The 16,871-nt window shown below is 45.1% G+C and overlaps 1 protein-coding gene across 1 annotated transcript in view; it reads right to left on the bottom strand.

Annotated features, from left to right (window-relative positions):
* Positions 1-361: 361 nt before the first annotated feature.
* The window catches only part of LOC144678149 (protein nucleotidyltransferase YdiU-like), a 126,130-nt gene continuing 109,620 nt past the window's right edge, over positions 362-16,871 (bottom strand). Inside the window, exons 17-19 of the mRNA XM_078538042.1 lie at positions 2,909-2,952; positions 2,721-2,800; positions 362-651 (exon numbers count right to left, since the gene is read on the bottom strand). Of these exons, the coding sequence (XP_078394168.1) occupies positions 529-651; positions 2,721-2,800; positions 2,909-2,952 (247 nt within the window). The 3' untranslated portion in view covers positions 362-528. The remainder of the gene's footprint in view (positions 652-2,720; positions 2,801-2,908; positions 2,953-16,871) is intronic.

Raw genomic sequence — 16,871 nt, 5'->3', positions numbered from 1 at the left:
GAAAAGCTCAGCAGGTCTGGCAGCATCTGTAGAGAGAGAAACAGAGTTAACGTTTCGAGTCCAATATGACTTTTCTTCAGAACTGAAGAGAGGTAGAAATGCTGTTGAAAAAGGTAGGGAGGGGGAGATGGAACAAAGAGAAGGATGTCTTGCTTTAAGTCTCCAAGAGAGTGCATAGGTCCAATGAAAGAAGTGACCAAGGCAAATAGTACTAACTCAATGATTTCATGCAAAGCAACTCAGCACTTAACGATGAAAACTATGATTGTGAACAGATTTTAGAACTTTTACTCTGGATGAGTAGTAGTAACTAGACACCAACTATACTTTATGCCTCATGATGTAGTTATGAGCAATATTTTAAAATTAATCAACTTTATTGACAGTGTCCACAACAAAGGCAGTCAGTTTTATTTAGCAACACTTAACCCTTGCCAAATTTGCTCATAAGAGGAATGTGGAATTACTTGGCTAAACCTTAGCTGGGCTGTTAACAATTTCTGGTCCTGTTACAATTTTCTTTCAGCATTAAGAGGAACAGCTGATACGAAGCTCTCTAGCCCATGGAGGAGGGCGGGAAGAATATCCTGCTTCCTCTGCTTCTGTCTGTTTGTTGAAAGGATGGCGTAAAATTTTCTGCAGAAGGTGAACCTGTTATTAAGGCAAAGTAAAGAAATAATTTTTCATATATGGCATTGGTATTTTAACTTGCATAGTTAACTTCTCTGTGAACATTATATTAATATTGAATAGTGTCCTGTTATTCCCTGAACAAATCATGCTTCACAATTTTAACTAACATGAGTTTTCAATTCCCAACTTTTCATTAAATTGGAATGTGAAAATAGGAATTGGTTTTCTCAATTAATATTCAAATTTACCTTTTGAGATAAATACACCCTAAGAGCTGACAGTAATAACAGGTGTGCATAGACAGGACTTACACCCACTTACATGTCTCCCTTTGATCCCAGCCCTATGTGTACACCCGTCCATTTTCCAAGTGCAGCCAATTTATTAAAGCTGAGCAAGCTTCTGCAAGAGTTCCACCAGAGAATACCCTGTTGTGGAAGGACATCTGGGGAGGGGTAGAGGATGGAGAAGAGGATGTGAAATCCTGCAGTACTTAAAGGGTAAACAATACAGGTCAGGAAGAGCAAGGATACTATGGCAGTCCTTATATTAATAGGCAAAGAACCAGAGCAAGAGAAGAATTTGCCTTGTGCAATGCATCATGATCTGGAATGCAGTGCTGAGAGGCTGTTGAAAAAGATTCAATAGTAACTTTCAAAAGAGAATTGGATATATACATGAAAAGGGGGAAAAATCTGCAGAACAATGGAAAAGAGCAGAGATGGGAGACTAATTAGCCTATCGAAGAGCCTCTGCTAGTGGTCTAGTGGGAAAGTATTCAAATGACCTTTCTGTCTCTTAAGAAAGCCTTCCAGCCAGTCCTCTCAGATACTTGTACATGTAGCTTAAGAGGCCATCAGGCTGCTCAAGAAACAGCAATAGAAAAGCAGTTACAAATTTGCTTTTCTTAGAATTGGACAACTGGAAGACAAGATCATTACAATCCCAAGAGGCCCAAACCAAATATGCTACCAGGCACCTCACCATTCAGATAGGATTTAGGACTAGGAATAGTTAGAAGAGTGCAAATTGACACCAAAAGAGAAGCAATTGTGGAGAAAAAACATTATGCAATATTTGTAAGGCAATAGAATAAAACAAAATTTGGACAAAATTTGAATTTATTCTGGGATTTGGGACAGTTTTTCATATGTTTGAAAGTAGATGTTTAAGGAGTTGAGAAATGGTACTGTTTTTTATCATGTAAATGAAAAAGATAATGGTATTAGGCTGCAGGGAAAGGCAGGGGCCATGTGCAATGAAGTAGTTGTGCAGCGTTTTGCCATAAGTCTCAATGGAAAGTGTTCATTTGCTTTATTTTTTCATGGAATGTTAGCATCATTGGCTCGACCAGCATTTGTTGCTCATGCCTAATTGCCCTTGAGAAGGTGGCAGTGAGCCACCTTCTTGAACCACTGAAGTCCATCTGTTGAAGGTACACCCACTGTGCTGCCAGGAAGGGAGTTCCAGGATTTTAACCCAGCGACAGTGAAGGAATGGCAATATAGTTCCAAGTCAGGTTGGTGTGTGGCTTTGAGAACTTTGAGGTGGTGTTCCCATGCTGCCCTTGTCCGTCTAGGTGATAGGGATTGCACATCTGGAAGGCGCTGTCGACGGAGCTTTGGTAAGTTGCTACAGTGCATCTTGTAGATGGTGCACACTGCTGCACTGTGTTTTGGTGGTGCAAGGAGTGAATGTTTATGGTGGTGTATTGGGGGCCGATCAAGTAGGCTGCCTAGGTCAGCATTTATTGCCCATCCTTAATTGCCCTTGAGAAGGTGGTGGTGAGCTGCCTTCTTGAACCGCTGGAGGCCATGTGGTGTTATGGTGGTTCCAGAACAAAATACCTTCTTATGTACACTTCCTTCCAGTTCAGTATAGAGGCAACAGAGCTGTGATAACACCAATCTTGTAGCCGATAACATCCAATCTCAAGGCTGACATATTGAAGTTTAAGGTACACCATTTTTGCCTTGTAAACAATAGTGTAGAAGAGAGCACTAGGGCCAAGGCAATCTGAATAAGAAGGGAAAAAAATCTAACTTTAATTTCTTCAATTTATTAGACGAGAAATGTAATAAGGTTACCTCAGAGAAGTCATTTCTCTCAGTCTTCTTGATTGCTGACTCTGCCATCCAATTGCGAAGGATGTACCTTGGATTGGCACCTTTAAAACAAATAATAAGGACAGTCAAATATATTTTTAAATTAACTTTACGACATAAAACATGAAATGTACAGGCTATGTTAAGAAAATTATTTTAAGAAGCCATACTTTCCATTCTGGTTCTGCGTGCTTCATCTGAATCCACAATGTTCCTGCAAGAAACAATATTTGTAAACACCTGTGTTTTCGGGAACATTATGTGCATCTCTGTTACTAAAGAGCTGATCTACAATACTAAAAGCATTTTTAAATTGGATCATTGAAATTGACAGCACAAAAGGGAGTGATTTGATACATTAGGTTGGATTTTCCCAGCCCCATGAAGACGGACGGGGGTGGTGTGAGAGTGGGAAAATAGGGGGAGCAGTGTTGAACTTCTCCCCGATGAACTCCCATCGCAGGGAGGTTTCCCAGGCAGCTAATTAAGGCAATTGAGACTCTAATAAGGGCAATTTTGTGGCTTCCGTGGTATTTTAATGGCAGTGGAGACTATTAACTTTTAAAAAGGGATATGTATTTCCCAGTGACCAATGCAAAGAATTGTACAAGAAGTTTTAAGGCTTTTGCTATAACACAAGAACACAAGAGGTAGGAGCAGGATTAGACCATTTGGCCTGTTGAGCCTGCTCAGCCATACAGGATGATCATGGCTAATCTTGGGCTTCAAGTCCACTTTCCTGCCCGTTCCCCATATCCCTTGAAGCCCTGAGATCTCAAAAATCTGTTTATTTCAGCTTTAAATGTATTCAACGATGGAGCATCCACAACCCTCTGGGGTAGTGAATTCCAAGGATTCACAACCCTTTGAGTGAAGCAATTTCTCCTTATCTCTGTCCTAACTGATTGGCCCCTTATCCTGAGACTGTGCCACCGCATTTTAGATTTCCCGAACTGCGGAAACAATCTCTCAGTGTCTAGCCTATCAAGCTCCTTCAGAATCATGTATGTTTCAATGAGGTCGCCTTTCATTCTTCTAAACTCCAGAAAATATAAGCCCAATTTGCCCAACCCCCTCATCCCAGGGTCCAATTTAGTGAACACTAACTGTGTCATCTCCAAGGCAAGTATATATTTTCTTAAATGTGGAGACCAAAACTGCAAATTGACCTTGGCACTGTGGTACAGGAAGCCATTCAAGTGGGAGGAGTAAATAGAAATATAGTGGTAGTAGAAGATAGCATGGTCAGGGGGCATGATACCGTTCTCTGCAGCTGAGACCAAGAGTCCAGAAGACTGCATTGCCTGCCCGGTCCCAGCATTCAGTACATCTGCCTAGGGCTGGAGGAACTTACAGTGAGAGGGAGAGGATCTGGTTGTCATGGTCCACATGGGTATCGACATAGATAGGGCTAGGAAAGAGGTTCTGCATTGGGAATATGAGCAGCTGGGGGCTAAATTAAAAGACAGGTCTTCAAAAATAATAATCTCTGGATTATTGCCTGAGCCACGAGCAAATTGGCGTAAAGTAAGTAAGATTAGAGAGGTGAATTGTTAGCACAGATAGAAATAAATACATATGGCCAGGTTGCAAGGTGACCAAGGGTGAGACCTGAATACTGAAGGATATTTGACATTTTGGTAAAACAGGAAGCGAGGAAAAGGTGGTGGGGTAGGTTAATTAAGGAGGTCATTACTATAGTAGTGAGGGGTGACCTTAGCTTGAAAGAGCTAGACGTAGAGGGCCACGTAATTGGAAAAGCTTGTCAAAAGTGACCATTCTTCCGCAGCTGAGGCTACTCAGCAGCAGCTCCATTGACATGTCGGTCATCTGAAGCATTTCTGCCCAGTCAGACAATGAAAAAGCATGAATGCTCCTGAATGTTTCACCCCTTTGGCACAAACTGCAAATGAATGTGCGTTTTAGGGGACTGCAGAACAATTTGACAACTGGGCAAATTGTAAAATCCCCTTGTCATGCTGCAATCACTGGTGTAGTCACTCAGAGCCCCTTGCAATGTCTTTATTCAGGTTTGGACCAGTATCTCTCATGGTTCGAGCCCTGCAGTACAGGTTAGGAGAATGTCTGCACCCGAGCTGAGAGCACAGCATGCAGTGGCGGACTTTCAGACAGACATGAAGCATCCAGGTGGTGGCCAGCACTCTCTGGCATGCGGAAAGGGGCCTTGAGATGCAACTGGAGCCGGAGACTTAACCAAGAGAGGTCGTTAGGACACATATGCTAACACACATGTATCTTCATTTGATCCCGCAGGAGGAGAACATCAGGATCATGGAGCCTGGTGATTTAGCGGCATGCCGTATGGCTTACAGGAAGCAGAGAAGAAGGAGAAGTGTGCAATGGAGCCACTTGGTTCGCCAATTCGAGGAGCACCACCCTCAAGATGAAAGTGCAGCAGGGCCTCCTCCACAGTGAACCGTCGCTCGTAGGTGCCTCGCTAGACTCAGAGTCTATAGATGGCACTTGTCATTCCTGCAGATGACTAAGAACCAGTGTTGCTGGAGACTGCGCATGTCAAGGGAACTGGTCATCACATCTGCTACCTGCTGCAGCACTTGGCGCCATGGGCAATGAAGGGCATCCACTGCCAGTGGCCGTGAGAGTGACCACGGCACTCAATATTTACGTCAGTGGCCCCTTCCAGGGTTCCATAGGTGACCTGTGCAAGATCTCACAAGCCTCCGCAAGTGCACCCAGGGGTTCACAGACACCATCTTCGTGAAGACACAGAACTTTGTGCATTTCAACTGGTATCAGGCAAGCCAGGAAGCAAGAATGCCGGGATTTGCAGCAATCTCTGGTTTTCCACAGGTGCAGGGTGTCATCGCTTGTGCTGACATGGTGCTTAGATCTCCATGGCAACAAGCAGTCTACTACATCAACCGCAAGGGCTTCCACTCGCTGAATGTGCAGCTGGTGTGCGACCACCACAAATGCATCCTACAGGTCTGCGCACGATTCCCAGGGGACATCCACGACACCTACATGCTCAGCAGACCCCACAACCCTGACATCTTTCTGGGTCCACAGAGGCTGCAGGGTTGGCTCATCAGAGGCAAGGGCTACAACAGAGAGGACATGGCTGATGACGCCCATGCAGCAACTTCAGGCTGCAGCGGAGAGACAGTATAACGAGGCTTATGCTGCAACCCAGAATTTGGATGAGCAAACAATAGGCATGTTGAAAATGAGGCTCTGGTGCCTCAACAGGTCTGGTGGAGCACTGCAATATAGTCCCCAAAGGGTGTCGCGCATCATCGTAGCTCGCTGCATGCTACACAACCTGGTACTACAACAGGGGGGAGGACCTGGCAGAGGAGGAGATGGAAGAGCTACATGTCTCATCCGATGAGGAGGACGTCGAAGGGGATGAGGATGATGAGATCCTCAAATGCGAGGATGCCGGCAACAAGGCCAATGCACTGGCCAGATGAGACAGGCTCGCTTGTGAGGCCTTAATAGCCACAGGATTTGTGGAGGATGATGACAAGATGCAGTGAGGGCAGTCCTGACATCCTCACCTTGCATCTGTGAACATTTGACTCCTGTGTGGCTATGTGGCAGCGCACTTACCCTCAGTGCTCAGGCTCATGTCATGGGGATGCAGTGGAGGCCCTAATAGTCGCTAGATTCCAGGAGGATGATGACAACATGCGGTGAGGGCATTCCATAGATCTTCACTTTGCATCTGTGAATATCTGACTCCTGTCTAGCTGATGGTAGCTCGCTTGCGCTCAGTGATCAGGGTCACAGAATAGAGATGTAGCCGTGAAACTGTGAGCGCACCTGATCCTTCATCACCTGTACCCTTCACGACCACACTGTCATGAACACAGCTGCTGAAGAGATGGGGAGGCTAGCACCACCTCAAAGGTGCTGAGAGCACACAGAGAGAATGACGGAACTCTGTGACACCTGCCCACGACATTCTGACAGCAATGACAAGCACTGTCGAGGTGCAGGCATCAATGATGTGTCCAGTGAGTATGAAGCTGGACCATCACATTGCTCTGAAGGTTACACACTGCACAGGGAAGAGGCCCTGGGCTGAGACATTTGCCTTTATCTTATGCAAGAACCAAGGTTTCACATCTGAATTACATGAACACCCCTCATCATATCAAGGAGCCATAGACAAGGAGGCATTCTTGGGAGTTTATTTACAATAGTGAACATTATGTACAAGTTATTAACATCTATGCCCACATGGTGCAACCACATCTTCTTAACCTTCCTAACCCTGCCACTACATCTTGGTGCTCCCCTGTCATCCACAGTGGAGGTGGAGGCAACTTGCTGACTGCTACGCCCTGTCTGTGATTGACCTTGGCGGGCGTCCTCTGGAGAGCTGAGACTTAGAGGGCCCCTGCCTGCTTTGTGTACCAGGTGTGGAGCTGGAGATGATGGGGTCACAGGAAGAGGGGATTTGGATCAGCTGGGTATTCCTAGAGACACCTGGGTGAATGGCCCCGGGGTGTCGAGCTGTTGGTTCTCCTCCCTATGGGTGTCTTGGCTGACTCCTTGAGGAGAAAGGGAAGCTGGACTGAGATTGAGCTTCCTCGCACCCTTCTCATATTGACACTGTTGGAGGCCAACTAAGGAGTTAGCGATGGAGTTCAGCCTGCACAGCAGTGTAGGACCAATGTCCTGGGCCAAGGTCTCCAAGGCAGCCACCATCCTGCCAGTGTTTGCCTCAGTCCTCGGCATGCCGGCGCTATCGCCTCAGACTGAAGGTGGAGGAGACCTCCATCGTCCCTTGCAATCCGGGGAGTGTACCAGACATTCCTTCTTGATGTTACCTTGATTGTCTTTGCAGCTCCAACAACTGATTGAGGACCTAGTCCAGAGGCTCATCATCTGATTCAGACTCGGCAGGTTCCTTGCCTCCAGCAGTCCTCCGATTCCTGGCGACCTCGGATGTCCCTGCGTCCGCCTACTGTGAAACACACTGTGTGCAGTGCTCACCAGATTGTGATCCCGAGGCTGCTCTACATCTAGATCCCACTGAGGTGTGTGCAATGCACTGGTGGAGGGTGAATGAGCGCTGTGATGGGTCTTCAAAGGTCCTCATCCGAGGTGCTCTCACCCCCACTGGAGTCAGTGTCAAGGCTGCCTGAGGTTGACGTGGCAGATGTGTCTAGGAGAGAAAGTGGAGTTTATTAGTGCTTGGCAGCCATGTTACACACAGAACGGTGGACTCAGAGTAGAGGGATGATCTGGTTCAGGATCCTTACGTGGATTCTTGCCGCCAACCTCACCGTCACCACAGGAATGGTCCGCATCCTCTCCAGCCAGCACCAACTCGCGACTCTTGAACAGAGTAAGGTCCTTGATGTCAGGCACCCTACCCCCAGTCTGAGACCTCTCCCTTTGATTATGAGCGATCTTGTCTTGCATGAAGAGTGTGAGCAAAGCACATGCTAGGCCAAATGAGGAAGATGTCAGGTGTGTGTGTGCTGCGTGGAGCCTTGGACAGCAGGAGAAGACAATCTCCAGAGGAGATGAAACCAGATGGAGGTGTGAGGGTGTGTGTAAGAGAATGAGTGGTGATGTCACTTGAACTGGCAGTGAGTGAAATGCCAGTGAACGTGTGATGGGTTTGTAAGTGGGTGAGTTGAGAGTGATGAGAGGTTGACTTACACTGGCGGCATCCATCCTTTCATTCATCCTTTTTCTGCACTGGGTGGCCGACCTCTTGTGTGCAGCATTGGCACTGACCACCGCTGCCCTAGCCTCCCAAGCCGGAGCGGTGAGGCTAATGGGCCTCCTGCGGCCACTGTGGGGGTAGAGAACATCATGGCGGGCCTCCACGGCATCCAACAGGTGTTCCAGGGATGCGTTACGGAATCAGGGGAGCTGCGTTCTTCTTGGCTTTTGGGGCCATGTCTACACTGGAGCAGTCCTGGGCTGCAAGCACTGAGAACTATGTGTGCGGCTGCAGTTTAAATATGGCACCCCGTGTGAGGAAGCAGTGAGGTAACAGCATGGTGGGAAAATTGGAGGCAGTCCACCTGCTAGACAGCACATTTCCCGTAACTGCGTAATTTATGAGGCGGGAAGGGGATGATAATGTGGTTGACTCTCAAATGCCCTCTGAACAAGGGCAATTAGGGATGGGCAATAAATGCTGGCCCAGCCAGCGACGCCCACATCCCATGAACGAATTTTTTTTTAAAATACAGCGCAAAAATCCGCCATTGCGGCCAACAGGTAAAACGTAATTTTTCACGCCCACTACCGCACTTAATGCAAATCTGCAGATTCCGCCCTTAAACCTGAATAAAGGTAATTTATAAGGGTATGAAAGCAGATCTAGCTTAAGTGAATTGAGAAACTAGGTTAAAAGGTAGGACGGTAGAGATACAGTGGCAGACTTCTAAGGTGATATTTAAAAACTCTCAGCAAAGATTTATTCCAGTGAGAAAGAAAGACTCTTTGAGAAGGATGCATCATTGTGACTAAATAAGGAAGTTAAGGATAGTATCAAACTGAAAGAAATACTACACAAATCTGCAAAGATTAGAGGTAGGTTAGAAGATTGGTCAGATTTTAAGAACTAGCAAAGAATTACGAAAAAATAATAGAGGTAGAAAGTAGAGTATGAGGGAAAGCTAGCTAGTAATTTAAAAACAGATGGTGAGTGTTTCTATATGTATTTAAATAAGAAAAGAGTAACCAAAGTTAGTGTTAGTCCTCTAGAGATTGAGTCTAGGGAATTGATTAAAGAAAACAAGGAAATCAAGGGGGCATTTAGCAGGTATTTTGTGTCTGTCTTCACTGTAGAGGACATAGAAACCTCCCAAAGATACTTGAAAATCAAGAGGTGAACAGGAGCGAGGGACTTAAAACAATCACAAAAACCAGGGAAAAGGTGCTGGGAAAATAATTAAACCGAAAGGCTGACAAGTCCCCAGGACCAGATGGCCTGCATCTTAGGGTCTTAAAAGTGGCTGCAGAGATAATAGAGACATTGGTTATAATCTCCCAAAATTCCTGAGAGTCTAGAAGTGTCCCAGTGGATTAGAAAATAGCTCATGTAACGCCTTAATTCAAGAAAGGAAGAGGCAGAAGGCAGGAAACTACAGGCCAGTTAGCCTAACGTCTGTCACAGGGAAACTGCTAGAATCCATTATTAAGGAAGATATAGCAGGATACTTAAAAAGTCATAATGGGATCAGGCAAAGTCAACATGGTTTTGTGAAAGGAAAACTGTGTTTAACTAATTCATTAAAGTTCTTTGAAGAAATAACAAGTGGGGTGGATAATGGAGAACCTGTAGATGTGATGACCATGGGTTTCCATAAGGCATTCAATAAGGTGCCTCATCAAAGGTTACTACATAAAATGAGATCACATGGTGTATGGGCTAACATATTAGCATGGATAAAGGATTGGTTAACTAACAGCAAGTAGAGAGTCGGGATAAATGGGTCTTTTTTGGGTTGGCAAGCTGTAACTAGTGCCACAGGGGTCAGTGCTAGGGCCTCAGCTATTTACAATATATATCAATGTCTTGGATGAAGGGACTGAATGTTTGGTAGCCAAATTTGTCAATGACACCAACATAGGTAGGAAAGTAAGTTGTCAAGAGGAGGTAGAGTCTACAAAGGGACATAGATAGGTTAATTAAGTAAGTAGGCAAAGATTTGGCAGATGGAGTATAATGGGCTTGTCTGCTTTGGCATGAAGAATGGTTAAGCAGCATATTATCTAAATGGAGAGAGACTGCAGAACTCAGTGGTACAGAAGGATCTAGATGTCCTGGTACATGAATTAAAAAGTTAGTACATAGATACATCAAGTGATTAGGAAAGCAAATGGAATCTTATTGTTTATTACAAGAGAAATGGCATATAAAAGTAGGGATGTTTTACTACAGCTGTACAGGATGTGGTGAGACCACATCTGGAGTACTGTGTACAGTTTTGATCTCCTTATTTGAAAAAGATTATAATTGCGTGAGTCTTTCGAACTCTCTTCCCTGGAGGCCTGTGGAAGCAGGATCATTGAATATTTTTAGAGGTAGACAGATTCTTGACTAACAAGGGGACGGAATGTACAAGTAGGGAACTTTTATGGCAGCTGTAAAGGGCCTTGGTGAAACCACACCTGAAGTACTGTTTACAGTTTGGTCTCCTTATTTGAAAAAGGATATAATTGCATTAGAAACAGTTCAGAGAAGACTTTCCTATCTATGTTGGTGTCATCGACAAATTTGGCTATCAAACATTCAGTCCCTTCATCCAAGTCATACATGGGATGAAAGGCTTACCTTATGAAGAAAGGTTGAACAGGTTGGGCCTATAGCAATTGCAGTTTAGAAGAATGAGAGATGATCATTTTGAAACATATAAGATCCCGTAAGGACTTGACAGGGTGGATGCTGAGAGGATGTTTCCTCTTATGGGAGAGACTAGAAACAAGGGATACAGTTTAAGAACAAGAGGCCTTCCTTTTAATATGGTGATGAGGAGAATTTTTTTTTCTCTCTGTCCCGCTGAGACAACACGAAAAAGAAAAAAAACAAAATAAATTTGTTTCTCTTCCATATTCTCTTGTTTAAATTCTGTTTTTTTTAAATGGACAAATGGCTGGACTGATAAAATGGCTGCCGCTGGCCACATAATGGTAGTCCTGGGAGCTTCTGAGCAGTTTAGAAATGGACAAAGGCTAATAAGTCAAACTCCTGGAATGCAACACTACTTGCATTGTGCAAAAATTCCATCCAAGCCAACACAAAGGATTGTAGACGAGATGTCTACACCAGCCAGCTATGGACAAAGGCAGAACTATTCATCTTCTCCCAACTCCTCTTCTCCCAACGTTGTGCTAACGGTTCTAGTTGCCTGCTCAAAACATAATGGGTTTTAACAAGGCTGAATAGCTCAACCCTAAACCACTCTGTCTCATGACTGAGACTTGAGCTGTTTGAATTGTTTTAATTACACAGCTTTTGGGTTTTATCTTCAGTCGCTGTTTAACCTCAGAAGAGAAACAGGACTCTAGGCTCTGTCTGTCATTTACCACCTAACAGAACAGCGACGGAATCAGGGCTCTGAACAGGTTTTAAATTACCTGGCCCTCGTCTACACTGTATATTAATGGAACACCCAAACTTCTGTATTGGTGCCTAGAAGACTAATTCATCTCTGCATGCCTTCTTCCATCATGGAAGTCATTGCTTCTAGAAAAGCAGATTACCCTGCAACAGTTTCAGCCTACTAATTTCTGATTGGACTTTCTGATTCTGGGCTCACATGAAACCATAATTATTATTTTTATCATGGTCTTTGCCCTGAACCCCTTTCTTTCCATTATCCCTTTTTATGATATGAATGCAAAAAGGGGCGGATGTTGCGAAACCCCTTCCCATGTTTTGTGTGTAAAATACACACCTCCCCTTCTTATACCTTATCTCGAGTTTGCTGTGGAATTATTAATAAAGGATTGGATTACTCCAAAATTGAAGGATTGGGGAAAATATGCCACCACTTATAAAGGGGGAAATCAAAAATAACTTTCTGTATACGGACGGGTAGTGAGTGAAGAAATCGGGGTTGTTCTAAATTAAACTCCCCCCTCCTGTGTGTAAAACTTCCATGGGTCATTAGTCTGTAGAATTCTCTTCCCCAGAAAGCAGTGGAGTCTAAGTCATTGGGTTTATTCAAGACTGAGTTAGATTTTTGACAAACAAGGGAGTCAAGGGTTACGAGGCAGCAGATAAGAAAGTGAAGTTGAGACCACACCCAGATCAGTCATGATCTTATCAAATGGCAGAGCAGGCTTGGAGGGCTGAATGGTCTACTCCTGCTCCTAAGTCCTTCCTAAGTCCTATGTTCCTATAGGTCATGCCAGGGGATCAACCCTGGTTCAACGAGCAGTGCAGGAGGGCATGCCAGGAGCAGCACCAGACATACCTAAAAATGAGATGTTAATCTGGTGAAGCTACAACTCAGTACTACCTGCATGCCAAACAGCGTAAGCTGCATGCGATAGACAGAACTAAGCAATTCCGCAACCAACGGGTCAGATCTAAGCTCTGCAGTCCTGCCACATCCAGTCATGAATGGTGGTGGACAATGAAACATCTTACTAGAGGAGGAGGCTCCACAAATATCCCCATCGTCATTGATGGGGGAGCCCAGCACATCATTGCAAAAGATAAGGTTGAAGCATTTGTAACAATCTTAAGCCACAAGTGCCAAATGGATGATCCATCTCAACTTCCTCCAGAAGTCCCCAGCATCACAGATACCAGTCTTCAGCCAATTCAATTCACTCCTCATGATATCAAGAAACGGCTGAAAACACTGGATACTACGAAGGCTATGGGCCCTGACAATATTCCAGCATTAGTATTGAAGACACGTGCTCCAGAACTTGCCACGCTCCTAGCCAAATTGTTCTAGTGCAGCAACAACACTGGCATCTGCCCGGCAATTTGGAAAATTGCCCAGGTATGTCCTGTACACAAAAGCATAGAGTCATAGAGGTCTACAGACCAGAAAAAGGCCCTTCAGCCCATCGAGTCTGCCCCACACAAGTCAAACAAGTACCTAACTATTTTAATCCCAATTTCCAGCACAAGGCCCATAGCCTTGTATGCCATGGCACCGCAAGTGCACATCCAAATACTTCTTAAATGTTATGAGGGTTTCTGCCGCTACCACCCTTTCAGGCAGCGAGTTCCAGGGCAAATCCAACCTGACAAATTACCGCCCCATCAGTCTACTCCCCATCATCAGTAAAATAATGGAAAGGGTCATCAACAGTGCAATCAAGCGGCACTTCGTTAGAAATAACCTGCTCACTGACGCTCAGTTTGGGTTCAGCCAGGATCACTCAGCTCTTGACCTCATTACAGCCTTGATTCAAACATGAACAAAAGAGCTGAACTCCAGAGGAGAGGTGAGAGTGACTGCCTTTGAGATCAAGGCAGCATTTGACAGACTGTGGAACCCTAGCAAAACTGGAGTGAATGGGAATCAGGGCAAAAACTCTCCGTTGGTTGGAGTCATACCTAGCACAAAGAAAGATGGTTGTGGTTGTTGGAAGTCAATCAACTCAGTTCCAGGACCTCGCTGCAGGATGGCCCAACCATCTTCAGCTACTTCATCAATGACCTTCCATCTATCATAAGGTCAGAAGTGGGGATGTTCGCTGATGATTGCACAATGTCCAGCACCATGCGCAACTCCTCAGCTACAGAAGCAGTCCATGTATCAAATGCAGCAAGGCCTAGACAATATCCAGGCTTGGGTTGACTGGTGGAAAGTAACATTCGCATCACATAAGTGCCAGGCAATGACTATCTACAACGAGAGAGAATCTAACCATCGCACCTTGACATTCAATGGCACTACCATCGCTGAATCCCCAACTATCAACATCCTGGGGGTTACCATTGACCAGGAACTGAACTGGACTAGCCATAAAAATACTGTGGCTACAAGAGCAGGTCAGAGCCTAGGAATCCTGCAGCGAGCAATTCATCTCCTGACTTTCCAAAGCCTGTCCACTATCTACAAGGCACAAGTCAGGAGTGTGATGGAATAGTCTCCACTTGCCTGGATGAGTGCAGCTCCAACAACACTCAAGAAGCTCGACACCATCTTGTTCAAAGCAGCCCGCTTGATTGGCACCCCATTCACAAACATTCTCTCCCTCCATCATCAATGCACAGGGGCAGCAGTGTGTACCATCTACAAGTTACACTGCAGGAACTCATCAAGCCTCCTTAGACAGCACCTTCCAAATCCATGACCACTACCATCTAGAAGACCACGGGCAGCAGATGCATGGGAATGCCACCACCTGAAAGTACCCCTCCAAGCCACACACTATCTTGACTTGAAAATATATTTCCATTCCTTCACTATCGCTAAGTCTGGAACTCCCTCCCTAACAGCACTGTGGTGTATCTACACCACGCGGTCTGCCGTGGTTCAAGAAGGCAGCTCAACTCCACCTTCTCAAGGGCAATTAGAGATGGGCAATAAATGCTGGCCTAGCCAGTGACGCCTACATCACATGACTGAATTTAAAAAAAACTTTCAACAGATATGCAGCCTTCTGATAAAAGTCCAAAATTCCTCCCAGCAATTTAATGGACTTTCTTCTCCCTGCTTTCCCTCCCCCCAGGATGAGCTTCCAGTGTCCTTTTAAATGTCCTTTCCCTAAATCCTCCTGAGTATAATCGAATTGACTTCCAGCAGCAAGGCACCCGCTGGCAACCCTTGGGTCCTGGCAAGGGAGATGGTGACATAGCGGCAATGTCACTGGGCTAGTAATCTAGAGGCCCAGGCTAATGTTCTGGTGACAAGGGTTCCAATCCCACCACGTAGAAAAAATAGAAAATGGCAGTAGGTGGAGTTTAATTTCAATTAATAAAATGGAATTGAAAAACTAGCCTCAGGAATGGTGACCATGAAACCATTGTCAATAGCTGTAAAAACCCAGCTGGTTCACTAACATCCTTTAGCAAAAGAAATCTGCTGTCCTTACCTGATCTGGCCTACATGTGACTTCAGGCTCACAGTAATATGGCTGACTCCTAACTGCCTTGCCACTCAGTTCAAGGTCAAATAGGGATGGGCAACAAATGCTGGCCCTGCCAGTGACACCCACATCCCATGGAAGAATAAATTAAATCTCCACAGGTCCCATCTCTTCAAAGAGAATCTGTTTGGTGATTAACAAAAAAACAGCCTTTTCCCCTGCTGTGACAGCAGCAGCTGTTTTCCATCTCCCTCTTCAGATCCTGCTGTCTGACTGAGACTGTGAGTCTATGTTTAACCAGATCAGGTGCCGATCTTTTGCGTCAAGGTGTGAAACTAGCACTTCAGTTTCTCTGAGTTTCAACCTGGACCTCTTTCCCTATGGCAACCAAATTACATAGGTCTGTTTTCAGACAGAGTTCAAGATGATTACCATCCCACTCTTCAGGACACCCTATTTTACATTAAATTAAAGGAAACATTTTAAAAGATAACTGTCTTATAAAATCTCGCAATCCAAAGTAACAACTGGAAAATTCACTCACTGATTCTCTGTCCTCTTCTACTTTCCCTGTGGATGGGCACTCTCTTTTTTGTCTACATTCTCCTTGTGACCAAAACTACCTCTTTGGTGGAGAGTATGATCCAGAAACCTTTCATCTTCTTAGCTTCAGCTAAGTGCGGAAAATTGCTCCTTGAGCTCAAAGATCTCATGCTCCAGAGACTCAATTTTATGACAGTTTGTGAAAATGTGTTGCCCCTAGATACAATAAATATCCATCACATTCTGTGCACATCAAGAGAGTAATCTGCACTTTGTGATTTCTCGGTGACTAATTGAAAACAATGTATTGTTAGCCTGAACTCTCACAAGGATCAAATTCATTTCACTTCACATAATTATAATTTTAGGAAAACACCATTTTGCCACAGCACCTCAACTTCCAATGAGTCTGAACATTTTTTTTATTAGCATGTGGGCATTGCTGGTTAGGCTAGCATTTATTGCTCATCTCTAATTGCCCTTGGTGTGAGCTGCCTTCTTGAACTGCTGAAGTCCATGTGGTGTAGGTACACCCACAGTGCTGTTAGGAGGGAGTTCCAGGATTTTGACCCAGCGACAGTGAAGCAACGGTGATATATTTCCAATCAGGATGCTGAGTGGCTTGGAGGGGTACTTCCAGGTGGTGTTGTTCCCATGTGTCTGGGAACAACAGCAGACCCTTGGGGTCTTGGGATGGTAGTGGTCATGGATTTGGAAGGTGCTGTCGAAGGAGGCTTGGTGAGTTCCTGCAGTGCATCTTGTAGATGGTATACACTGCTGCCACTGTGTGTCAGTGGTGGAGGGAGTAAATGTTTGTGGATGGGGTGCCAGTCAAGTGGGCTGCTTTGTCCTGGGTGGTATCAAGCTTCTTGAGTGTTGTTGGAACTGCATTCATCCAGGCAAGCGGAGAGTATTCCATCACACTCCTGACTTGTGCCTTGTAGATAGTGGACAAGCTTTGGGAAGCCAGGATGCGAGTTACTAGCTTCTAACCTGCTCCACTAGCCACAGTATTTCTATAGCTGGTCCAGTTCAGTTTCTGGTCAATGGTAACCCCCAGGATGTTGATAG

The sequence above is a fragment of the Cetorhinus maximus genome, chromosome 3 (genome assembly GCF_964194155.1).
Source record: "Cetorhinus maximus chromosome 3, sCetMax3.hap1.1, whole genome shotgun sequence".
NCBI classification, from domain to species: domain Eukaryota; kingdom Metazoa; phylum Chordata; class Chondrichthyes; order Lamniformes; family Cetorhinidae; genus Cetorhinus; species Cetorhinus maximus.
Note: the sequence above shows the minus strand (reverse complement) of the source record. Positions and strands in the feature narration are given on the sequence as shown.